Consider the following 13,313-nt stretch of genomic DNA (forward strand, 5'->3'; position numbering starts at 1 on the left):
TGAGCATGTTAAGTTCTGTCATATGATGCTGCGAAAAGGGGTGGGATTAAACAAGATGATTAAACTTTTTAAAAAGCGAGCGATTGGTCCATATTTAAACTTTTTGTACACTCAGGTTATGTTTTAATCTTTAATTGGTCTTATGCAGTCACATGATGTGACTTCGCAGGTCAGAGTTCACCAAGTTTGCAACTGCGAAACTTGTCGCATGAGCTTGTGTTTCCGGTCTGTTGCATGCGTGTGCATATGAATGGAAGTCTATTGTTATTACACAAGTGCACTATATAATACTGTTCACAACCGACTGAACCGAGTCATTTTTCTGCTTGTTTATATTATCAAATTGGTTTTGTAATTTTCATAGATTGGTTACAGCACAAATTCAGAAGATTGTATCTCCATGCACAAATCACTAATGAAAATCAAACATATGCAGTGATACAGAACATGATTTTACAACCCGGTGTATAAAAAACTCAATGCTTAAAGCAGTACATTTAGGCATGGGCAATATGGGTGATCGGCAGGGCAGCATTTTGCTAGGGGTGGCTCTTCACTTTTGTCTGTGAAACATTGCTTCATCCCTCATGAACATCGTGAGGGGGACACAATCCTTGTTTGCCTAGAGCACCAGTTAAGCTTGCGACGGTACTGGCTTAAAGTTCCAACAAAATTGAAGTAACAACTGATATTTTGCATCCTGATGAATTGCGAAGCATTCGCATGAAGTTCCATACAACCATACCATACATGGAACCAGACTAATATTGCTCCTCTCTCATAACTAACTAGGTAATTTTGATACAAGCTGTAAATCTTTGCTAAATATACCGGCTATTTTTAAGCTTCAAGAAAAAATGTGAATTATGAAACATGGTTACACATTATAACCATTTATCCATTTATTCATTCATTCTCTTTTCGGCTTAGTTCCTTTAGTCATAAGGGGTCGCCACAGATGAATGAACCGCCAACTTATCCAGCATATGTTTTACATAGCGGATGCTCTTCCAGCTGCAACCCAACGTTGGGTAACACCCATACACTCTTGCATTCACACACATACACTGAGGCTAATTTAGCTTATTCAATTCACACATACCACATATTTTTGGACTGTGGGGGAAACCGGAGCACCCGGAGGAAACCCATGCAAACATCGCGTTACCCACTGCACCATTGTGTCACCCCACAATATAGCCAAGAATACGTATCTGTCAATACATGCTACATCTGATAACTTACTGTATTTTTAGAGCCAGGCACTGTCTAAATACTGTTTCTTTTTGTGCTGTAATGCATTCTTGTGTATTTTCATTTCAGTGCAGCTGGACTTTGATTTTCCAGGGACTTCATTCTTCTCCAAAGTCAGCAGCGAGTTTCATTCCAAACCCGTGAGTTAAACAGAGCTCATGACTTATTTTTATTAGGTGCACTGTAAACTTTCAGAATTCACCAAGAAACTATTCCTTACTCTTGTAAATTCATTTCCTTATCATTTTTTTAGCCTTACATTGAATATTTCAACTCAGAGTTAAATGACTCGATCTTACATAATCTTCCTTTTTTTTCCACAGGATACTGAAAATGCAAATGCGACCTTTTTCTCTGAGAACGAACTGACTCGTCATATTTCCCTCTTGAGCGCAGTATTGAGAGTTCTGGACAGCAATGCAGAAATCATAACACCTTCTGATCTTCTGTACCTCACTGAAACCATAGAGAAAGCCACTCAACTCAATAAAATAGGCATTCCTGCTGAACTCTTCAAATCCATGATCCGCAATAACCTAGAACTAGTCAGCAGGCTCATTGACCCCAATATGGCCGAAAAGTGGGAGGATTTGAAAGTACGTGAAGTTTGTTTGTGGGACTGAAAGTTGGATAAAACCCTACTGTTTTAGAATTCAAGTTTATTAGGGTTTTTTCTGTTTTTTTTTTTTAGGATCACCCCGGACCATTGACAATTATAGAAAATATTGACAAGCAGTTATGGATTCTGGCGGATGAGCTCTGGGCCGAACACCAAAGCTTCACAATGTCAACAAAGAGCATGGGTACAGTGTTTTTGACTCATTTATCATGACGAGGTAGCATATCAAAAAATAAAGAGTCAATATATGTTTCCTTGAGAGGTTTTAGAGTAAAAAAGACAAAGTCTGTTCTGAACAGGTGTTAATAATTAGCCATTGCTTTTTTAGTTGTCCTATCATACAAAACATACAAGTAACAATAACGGCTTGTTATATCAAGAGTCAAGAGACCAATTGCTTCCCTAGATATCCATCTGGAGCCGCGACAACTGGCTCAGGTGAGCTGCGGTTGTGTTTTCAAGCCCTCAGTTCACGGCGGTCAGTTTGGCAGCCATGATGAAATCATCATACCAGAGTCTGAAATGCAGAGAGTCTTTACTTTAGGTAAGATGGTATGGATTGTTTTGATTGATTTCAGAAGATAAATGTCATGCCAAATGTTTTTAAAAAGCATCTGTCGCTAACAGGCCATAAGGAAGTGATGCTGATTCATACGTACTACAGTAACCTGGCTGAGATCTTGTCCAGACTGGAGGTCAAAACCACTGCTGAACAACTGACAGACGGCAAGAGGTCAGCAAGAGCCAACTCAATGTCTTCATACCTAAAACTTTAATCTTTTCATCCTAATGCACAATTAGGGGGTGTATTTCGTTTTTTGTCTATAATATCATATATATTGTTTTGGAATGGGGGCGGCACAGTGGTTCAGTGGTTACCACATTCATTTCAAAGCAAGAAGGTCACAAGTTCGAGTCCCAGCTGCACTAGGAGGCATTTCTGTGTAGAGTTTGCATGTTCTCCACATGTTCACATAGGTTTCCTCCGGGTGCTCCGCTTTGGGGGATTGAATAAACTAAATTAGCCGTTGTGTATGAGTGTGTGTTTCCCAGTACTGGGTTGCAGCTGGAAGGTCATCCGCTGAGTAAAACATATGCTGGAATAGTTGGTGGTTAATTCCGCTGTTGTGATCTCTGAAATAGAAGGAAGCCGAAGGAAAATTAATAATGAAGGTTTTGTCATGTAGCCACACCCTCAAACTCTGTAATTGGTCAAGCTGAAAATTGATTGACGGATTTGAATGTAGTTTTTATGAATTTTTTTATAATTTTGTTGAACACAAAACATGACATCCTGAAGGATGCGAGACAAAAGCAGCCACTTTTAGGGGTGTGTAATACATTTTTTGTCCATGATAAAGTTGTTGTGTATGGTTTTATTAAGTTTGAACTGGTATTATCCCAAAACGGAAATTTTTTTTGAGAATTCAAAAGCATTCACTGCATGACAAAGCCTATTAGCAGTCAGTCATATTATCAGTTAAAACATCCCTGTATGTATAGGTGTGTGTGTGTGTGTGTGTGTGTGTGTGTGTGTGTGTGTGTTTTATATAAACACTAGCAGGAGCACTTTTTGTAAAATATAAGCATGGATCATTTCAGATCTGATATTGATTTGAACTGTTCAACTAAAAAAAAAATAATAGTTTACATTTTAGACATTACATTGTCTGTTATATTAAAATGTTCTAGAAAATTTTCTAACAAAGCAGAAGTAGAACATTTGTCTCTAAGAACAATACTGTTGTGTTTTGTTCCAGAATGATTTTGCTTTTGAGCTGTTTGAGTCAATTATTAATTCATTAATAAGCCATTTAAATGAATCGATTGAATGAATGGTTGAATTAAAGGCAATGACTTGCCATCATTGGTGGTTTTAATGTCAATTATTTATTATTAACTAAACCAGAATAGAAAAAAAAAACGCTTTTAGCAAATTATGTTTGTTATCATTATTAGGAAAAAAAAAAAGCTTTATGATAAATATGTTTTATTTCATACATTTTTTTTCATCAGTTTAACACACTTGTTTTTTTTATTTATTCACAGGCATCACACTGGTCAGCTGGCCACAGCAGTGATCTCAGCGACAGTGCGGGATGTTCCCAGAGCAGAAAATATTCCTGTGTCTGTCCAGTATACTTTATCCTCTGGGATTCAGGTAAAACAAACAAACAAACAAAACAAACAAACAAACAAACAAAAAAAAAAAAACGGTGCAAGCCAAGCATGTAGCGGATAGCAGTCATACCCCAAACCCTGCTATTGGTCGAGATGAAAAGTGATTGACAGATTTGAGCAGACTGCTGTCAGGTGTTTTAATGGAATCAGGGAGGCTCTATGTTTAAGATAAACCCTTATAGTAGTCAGTGAGCTATAAACTCAGTAAATAATGCTTATCTTAAAATAAATTAATAAAAAAATTAAATAAAAGAATTGCAACTGTACTAAATGTTTTGTGTCTGAAACTATTTTTTTATAATTTATTATTATTTTGTACATTTTGGTTTGGTTTTGTTTTATATATCAAATATGTAGTTTTTTTGACTATATCAATAAATAAATAAATAAATAAATCAACTATCGCTTAATATATGAGGCGACACGATGGCTCAGTGCTTACACTGTCGACTCAAAGCAAGAAGATTGCTGGTTCGAGTCCCGGCTGAGTCATTTGGCATTTCTGAATGGAGTTTGCTTGTTCTCCCCGTGTTCGCGTGGGTTTCCTCCTTGGATTTCCCCCACAGTTCAAACATATGCGCTGTAGGTTAATTGAATAAACTAAAAATTGACTGTAGTGTATGAGTGTGTATGTATCCATCTCAGTACTGTGTTGCAGCTGGAAGAGCATTCGCTCTGTAAAACATATGCTGGATAAGTTGGCGGTTCATTCTGCTGTGGCAACCCCGGATGAATAAAGGCACTAAGCCGAATGAAAATGAATGAAAAATGAATAATACATCAGTCATACTAAATTAATATTACTTTGACAATTTTTCCTTATTTTTATTGGTTAAGACTGAATACTCCAAACATGCTACTCCCGTCTGTGTCTTCTGGAATATTGGCTTGATGTAAGTAATATAATCATGTTGTTAATTTGGTTTCTGTTATATTACATCAGGTCTTCTGTAAGTCTGATTTTGTGTTCACAGGCCGGGTCATACAAGTGCTTGGTCCAACAAAGGGTGCAGAGTGGTGCCTTCACCTCTTGATGTCACTTCCTGCTTTTGCAACCACACCACCAATTTTGCTGTCCTCATAAATTATATGGAGTCACGGGTATGTTTATAGTGTGTTAGAAGTGTAACCAATTGCATGCTGTAGACAAAGATTTCTTAACTAATGGAATAATAAATGTCAAATAAATTATATTAGTTACAATCTGCTCACATGTGCAAATATTATATTAATAGCATATTTTATGTATCTTTTAAATGTAATTATTACATATTTTAAATATTGTCAATTATTTAAAATGGGTAAAATCACAGTTTTCTGTTGTAATGTTTTAAAATCTCATTTATTTCTGTGATGCAATGCATAAATGTCAGCATCATTTAAATTAATATGTAAAAAACTAATGATAAACATTGCTGCTTTATAATTTTGTATTAATAGTGAGATTTTAAATTAAGATAAAATACATTTCATTTGTCATTTTATTTAATAAAGCTCTGAAATAAAAATGTGAATCAAAATGAAATAAAAATATAATTTTAAATGTTTTTTAATAATGAATTTTATATTAAATTATTGATTTGTTATTAATTAAAATTTAAATTATCATATTACAGTAAAAACACTCACTTATACACACTTTAAACGCAAGGTCAAAATTATTAGCCCCTTTAAGCTAATTTTTCTGTCTACAGAACAAACCTTCATTATACAATAACTTGACAATTACCCTAACCTGCCTAGTTAACCTAATCAACCTAGTTAAGCCTTTAAATGTTACTTTAAGCTGTGTAGAAGTGTCTTAAAAATATCTAGTCAAATATTATTTAATGTCATCATGGCAAAGATAAAATAAATCAGTTTTTAGAAATGAGTTATTCAAACTATTATGTTTAGAAATGTGTTAAAAATCTTTTCAACAAAACAGAAACAGAAATTGGGGTAAAAATAAATGGGGGCTAATAATTGAGGGGAACGAATAATTCGGACTTAAACTGTATGTATGTATGTATGTATATATATACACAGCCAAAATAAACAAGAAATAAAAGAGGCAGATAAGCATATTAGCAATACAATATTAATAAAATACATTTGAATGTATAATAAAATTGAAAACTGTTTTTTAAAGTTATAACATTCCCTGTATAATAATGTTGCTATTTTTTTTCATATAAATATATGAAGCTTTGAATATAAGATAATGTTTCCTAAAAATAATTATTCCTTATAAAATGTTTTGTAATGAAATGAAAAATGATTGTGCGTTTTTAAATGTTACATTGAATATCTGTTTTAACACAATCTGTCCAGTAGAGGTCACTGTTAGCTTACAATTGTCCTAAATAAAGCCTTAGTGAATTGGCATCCAGCGTTATATGTATATGTCCTCTGTAAAACTTTATAAACAGCAAGTATGATTTTACTTTAATCCTAAACAGGCATTACATTACTAAAACATATATATATCTCTCATATCAGTATATGAGCATAATGGCTCCACAATTGTGTTTTGATGGCGTTTTCTCCACAGTGGAGCGCTACAGAGGAGAGTGTTCTGACGAAGCTGACGTTTATCGGGTCTGGAGCGTCTCTCTGTGCACTGCTGGTGACCTTGATGCTGTTTACCGTGTTGGAGTAAGTGCTTTTCACCCATACACCGCATCATTCACCGTCTTTATCATGTCTGACTTCTAGTGTTGGCTTCCTGAGGACTGTAATGGGGGTCAAAAGTGCCACCAATACGCCTAAAATTATTATATTTTTTTCAACTGGTGCTAAATTATTTTTTAGTAGCTATAAAGATTTATATACATTATTTTATTAAAAAACTGGAGAAATAAGCTCTTAATCAAATGGTTTTGCATTATTTATTTTGTAAACGTTGTGTTATTTAAATTAGCTTTTGTTTTTCATTAATTTTATTTACATTTTTGTAATTTTTTTGCACTGTTTTTAGTACTAACATTTTTATTATATGCAAAATTTGTTAAATAGTTATTCTCATTCATTCATTTTCTTTTCGGCTTAGTCAGTTTAATAATCTGGGGTCGCCACAGCAGAATGAACCACCAACTTATCCAGCATATGTTTAATGCAGTGGATGCACTTCCAGCTGCAACCCATCACTGGGAAACATCCATATACACTCATTCAAACACACACACACACACACACACACACACACATACACACACAAAGGACAATTTAGCCTACCCAATTCACCTATAGCGCATGTCTTTGGACTTGTTGGGGAAACCGGAGCACCTGGAGAAAACCCACACTAAAATGGGGTGAACATGCAAACAGCACACAGAGATGCCAACTGACCCAGCCGAGGCTCAAACTAGCGACCTTCTTGCTGTGAGGTGATCAGGCAACCTACTGCGCCACCGTGACACCCTAAATATTTATTCTAAATATGCTACTTTTTTATTCTTAATGTATGCTAAAAGTACTAAATATTTTGATAGACTTTGTAGGCACCATTTTTTAGGGCCAGACATAATGTGGATTGGGAAAGACTATGTTCAAATGTAACTGTGATGCAAAGATGTATCCATGATAAAAGTGCCCTGACTGTTCCTCCTATTGTGATAAGCAAAAGAAACAACAAATACGCGAGTGAGTGAGTAATTAGTAGGGCCAGACATAATCTGCAGACATTTTTTTGCTCTGAATTGTAAAAGAAAGCTGCAGATTTGTGTGCAATGATTTTGATAGTATCATAACTAAAAGCTCAATATCTGGAAAAAAAAAAATACTTTTAAACTTTTATTCTACCTTTACAAAGCAAATCCATTTAGATCCACTTATTTGGTAAACAAAGCAAATCTTTTCTATAATATATCTACTGAAGGACAGAAACGTATTTATATTAGTAAATATTTTTACTGAAATTAATTTAAAAACTGAATAAATAGAAATGTACACACATTTACACAAGCAAATAATCTAAATATGAATATCAATGATGGGATAAAAATCTGCGGATTTCTACATGCAGATTCTGTGTGGGCCTACTTATGGCTTATGACTTATGGCTCAGTTTTTATTCATTCATTCATTTTCTTGTCGGCTTAGTCCCTTTATTATACTGGGGTCGCTACAGCGGAATGTTGTCCGTGTTCGCGTGGGTTTCCTCCAGGTGCTCTGGTTTCCCCCACAGTCCAAAGACATGCAGTATAAGCGAATTGAATAAAATAAATTGGTCGTAGTGTATGTGTATGGGTGTTTCGCTGTATAAAACAGGCTAAATAAGTTGGCGATTCATTCAGCTGTGTCGACCTCTGATTAATAAAGGGACTAAGCTGAAAAAAAAATGAATGAATGAATAATATATAATTATTATTACTACTTGTCTTGAAAGTGCAAGAAGAAAGTGAGAAGGTGGGGTTGTGCCTTAACATCAAAAACACGAAGGTGACCTCCGAGAATGGAAGATGCAGCATAAAGATCCACGATCCACAAGAAATCGAGACAGAATAGGACTTTATATTCCTTGGTTCCAAGATTGACCGAAATGAGGACACGACACCTGAAATCAAGAGACGATTAACCCTTGGTGTGCATGAATGCCGTCTGGAAAAGTAAGGATATCAGCACCGCAACTAAAGCAAGGCTATTCAACGTGATCATCTTCCCTATAGCAACCTATGGCTGCGAGACTTGGACAATCAAGAAGGCAAACAGAAGAAAGATCAATGCCTTCGAGTTGTGGTGCTGGAGGAGACTGTTGCACATCCTGTAAACAGCGAGAATCATCAACAAAGAAGTTTTAGGGTGCATCAAGCCAAAGACAGAGTGATATAAATTGAGTGAATAATAAAGTTTTTATTGAAGGGAAATTTAATTTTCACACAATACAACAATAAACATTACAGTTTCCTTCTATTTAGTAAATAATTCAGTTTATTTTTTATGGCGACTTAGAAATAAAGAACAAACAAACAAACAAACTCGTTAGCCAATTACCAAAAGAAACACTGTTTCATTTGTTCGCCGGGAACCTTTTGTTACTCTCATTTGCGTGTTCATTTTGTGGCCTGAGTGTTTGGGCTCATAGACTCATAACATGAACTCACAATCACAGTCCTCACGGTTGTCAATAGCGCTCAGTCCTGAGACCGAATCCTTATTGAAAACCACTAATCGGCTAATTAGTGCTCGGTGCCAAATGAGCCCGAAGCTGAAGTTTTATGGTGACATTACAGGGGGAGTTAATTAAAGCAGCGGCTCAAACCAAAAGAGCTTCATCAGCGCCGTATCAACCAAGCTGATTCTTTCAGAGATTTACAGCCTCCACAAACACTCCCACTTCATCTGGATTAAGACCACACACTGCAGGTGTGAACAAGACAGCGAGAATTAACGTACAGCTATGACTTGTTGATCACTACACTTAAAATAGTAACATTTGTACAAACTGCTTATTATAAATGAGCTGAAACAACACAATTCTTTAACATTTTTTTAAAATGAAGTTTTTTTGAGGGACAACTTCATTCTTTTACAAAATTGATTGTATGGAACCCAGCATTTTTTACAGTGTACACTCAAAAAATGATATTTGCTGTTTGTTCAAACTACTTATTTAAAATGATACGACACATTTTTTTTTTTTTTAAACTTGTTTGTTTTGTGTTCAATCCACTTAAATTTGTAAAATCTAATAAGTTACCTTAATTCTTTCATGTTGTGCAAACACAAATTAAAGATGTTTTTATGCAGGTATTATTTTTAGTCTTACAAGAAAATGTTTAAATAAATAAATAAATACATAAAAAATTATATATGTATATATATATATATATATATATATATTTATATATATATATATATATATATATATATATATATATATATATATATATATATATATATATATATATATATATATATATAACGATAGCAAATAAATGTGAATTAATATGACCAGGAATGTTTCTTTTTTTTTTTTTTAACAGCATCCCGAAATCAGATCGTACATCAGTCCACAAGAACCTATTTGTGTCTCTGACCTGTGCTCAGATTGTTCTTCTCTGCAGTGGATCTGCTGTTCATAATAAGGTATCAAGTTTTTCCACACTTTTATTTGGTGCACAACATTCAAAACTTGAGTTAAAGTTGCCCCCTCATTCTAAACTGTAAAATTAGCTCATTTATTTTAGTATTGTTTATGAACTTTTATCTATGTAGCTTTATAATATTTTATATAAATAAACAGCTTTATTCTTATAACCACTATTAGCTGTTAAATGTTATTTCATATAGCTTTAGGTAAAAGTAGCAACACCACTATACTGTTTTTATTATTATTATTATTATTGTTATTATTATTATTTAAGATAAAAAATAGCATAATGTAATTAAAATAATAAATCTAGTCATATTATAAAGAGCTATAAAAGGATATAAATATGATTTTTTCAATAGCATTAAAGTAGTAATATTTATGTCTCCTTCATTTTATGTAAAGTATTAAAATTTGCAGAATATAATTATTTCTATATATTAATAGAGAATTATATAATAACTATATATAATATAATTACTATGCATTAGTTATATAATTTAATTTGTTTTTATGATTTATTCATAATTATAATAATATAAAATAATACAATAATATATTGTTAATAAATATGTAAAAATATATAAATATCTTTAGAAAATTTGTGTTTTATTATTTCAGTTAGTAGTAGCAAATGCAAACATTTTAATCAGTTTTTTCAGCTTTTTATATATATAATTGTTATTAAAAATATAGTTTTTTAATTTCAGCTAATAAAAGCAGAATAAAAATGCATTGCATTTTGATTCTTTTTTGTTTGAGTAAATTTAGTACATTATTTAGCATTTATTATGTAATTTAGGTTTTATATAACGGTGCCAAATATTCATTTGTTATTACTTTTCATTACAATTATGTAATATTCATATATATATATATATATATATATATATATTGTTATCATATTTATATAACATATAAATATTTTTTTTCATATATTTATGTTTTTTCAGCTTTTATATCAGTGTCAAAATATAATATCTATTTTTAAAAGTAGTAATATACATGTATCAATTAATTAAAAGATATTTATTATATAATACAAAATATTTTATTGATTTGCTTTACTATATTAACTCCCATCCTCAAGCTCCAGTCCTCAAGTCTTTTTCCAGAACAATTACAAAATAGTCCCATCAGGCTGACAGTGTCTTAAAACAACATTAGTGTTGCTGTTATACTTGGCACTGCATGAACTGACACACGGCCACCTTTGTGAGTCCGTTTGACCTGCTGACCCCTGAGCGTCTGCCCTCTGACCTTTGCCCTGTAGGTGGCCTGTACGCTTGTGGCGGCTCTGATGCATCTGTTCTTCATGGCTGCCTTTAGCTGGATGCTGGTCGAAGGCCTGCTGCTCTGGAGCAAAGTAGTGAGCGTTAATCTGAGCGAAGACCGCCACATGAAATACTACTACCTGATTGGCTGGGGTAATGCGTCTCTGCCTACAGTATACTGAGTTACTGGTTGGGTTTGATGGTATAGCTATGCTGAAAACCTGTTGATCTGATAGAGAATGTACTTTATACTTGACAAAGATGAAAACACATTTCATTTAACACAAAAAAACCCTAATATTTATCAACACACTCACCAGATTGATTAAATTAGGAATGACTAACTTTTATCAGTATTATAAATTCGCTAAAATTGCATTTAAATATGGAAATTAAGTATCGTTCAAATTAAATATGCACTAATTTGCTTAATAAATCAGAACATTGGAGGAGGACAGGTTCAAAATATGTTTTTCTTTTTTCTTAAGGTTTTTGCTGAGGTGATTTTGTGAATCTATTTTTATCACTCTTTAGATCATAAATAAGCAAACATCCAGAAAAAACTTACTTTTTGGTAGAATAAAACATTGCATGTAATCAGGCAAATTATGTATGAACAAATCCCGCAGTAAAAACCTTCAGAATACAGATATGAATAAAACTGCGGTTTGTGAGTGTTGCTGAAGTGGAAATTTATGAAAAAACCCACAACAGCCTTTAAAAAGTATGCATTGTAATTGAAATCCACAAACACACATTGATAAAATGCAACAGAAATAACAGGACGCATTTTCCATTCTAATGCACTACTTGTAATTGTTTTTAAATGTAAACAACATACTTAATAGACGTGCTTAACCAATAAGCTTGTGCCTCGTGTCTTTCACAGCACCTTGCAAATGATCGGCACATTTTTAAGATGAGCGTGTCAAAAAATATAACTTTAACACACAGCACCGCTCCTCAATGTCAGTTCCAAAGCAGTGCACCATTCAGAACAACTAGGAGGATGGGGCCAGGGCTTAATTTGTGCTGGAACAAGCCGGATTCAGATGCGGCACCTCTAAAATCTGATCCGGCACCTTATTTTACTGATCCCCCTTCTCACAAGCACCACCTCCCGCCCGCTCTTCGCTTTTTTCCGCGACTCACCAACCTACTACACTTCTGTCCGTGACATCACCACCCCGCCCCTCCACCCCCGCTCCTCACTTTTGTCCGCGACACCTCTCCTTCCCTGGGTAACATGCCGGATCTGTACCTCGATCTGTTTAGGGTATCTTGCTATACACAAATTAAGCACTGGGTGGGTCTAACATTGCATGACTACTGGTTACTTTGCACAGCCTATAGAACACTCCTGACATCAGCCCGGTCAACATGATAAAATTAATTTAGGCTTCATAATTTTTAGATTTCATAGGTAGTTCCAAATCTGAAATTTAACCCTGAGCTTGGCAAACAGTTTTGAGGAATTTGATGTTTCCAAATTCAGAGAGATAATAGCTGTGCTTGCATGTCTGAGAGGTGTTTCAAAGAAGGCCGCGGTCAAACGACTTACCTTAAAGTTGGCAATTAATTAAAGCTGAGTTTAAGTATTCTCTCCCATATTGTGATGTCCATCCACTTTTAAGTAAAATTGAAGTAAAATTGTTCAAGGGGGCATGGTATTCGATAAAAGATTATGAGAAGTCTCATTAAGTAATGAACTGTGCAGATACATTGGTTATAACAAGAACTAAAGTTTAAATAAAAAAGCAAGAAGTGCAAATTTGCATTTTAGACTTTTTTATGTGAACTACTTTGATTGTTTTCTTTACGTTAGACAAAAAGAAAACACTTAATGAAAATGTTTTGTCTTAAAGGGAACCTATTATTCAAAAATCCCTTTTATATGGTGCTTAACACAGGT

At 33.9% G+C, this 13,313-nt stretch overlaps 1 protein-coding gene across 8 annotated transcripts in view; it reads left to right on the top strand.

Annotated features, from left to right (window-relative positions):
* LOC101884238 (adhesion G protein-coupled receptor D2) overlaps nt 1–13,313 on the top strand; it is a 139,230-nt gene that overhangs the window by 7,242 nt on the left and 118,675 nt on the right. For all 8 annotated transcript variants that reach the window (XM_087304313.1, XM_087304307.1, XM_087304309.1 and 5 more), the window contains exons 7-17: nt 1,324–1,394; nt 1,578–1,850; nt 1,946–2,057; nt 2,280–2,417; nt 2,501–2,606; nt 3,923–4,034; nt 4,892–4,947; nt 5,029–5,155; nt 6,588–6,691; nt 10,021–10,123; nt 11,401–11,554. In XM_087304313.1, the coding sequence (XP_087160439.1) occupies nt 1,324–1,394; nt 1,578–1,850; nt 1,946–2,057; nt 2,280–2,417; nt 2,501–2,606; nt 3,923–4,034; nt 4,892–4,947; nt 5,029–5,155; nt 6,588–6,691; nt 10,021–10,123; nt 11,401–11,554 (1,356 nt within the window). The remainder of the gene's footprint in view (nt 1–1,323; nt 1,395–1,577; nt 1,851–1,945; nt 2,058–2,279; nt 2,418–2,500; nt 2,607–3,922; nt 4,035–4,891; nt 4,948–5,028; nt 5,156–6,587; nt 6,692–10,020; nt 10,124–11,400; nt 11,555–13,313) is intronic.

This window comes from Danio rerio, chromosome 22 (genome assembly GCF_052040795.2).
Source record: "Danio rerio strain M-AB ecotype USA chromosome 22, GRCz13ab, whole genome shotgun sequence".
Lineage (NCBI taxonomy): Eukaryota > Metazoa > Chordata > Actinopteri > Cypriniformes > Danionidae > Danio > Danio rerio.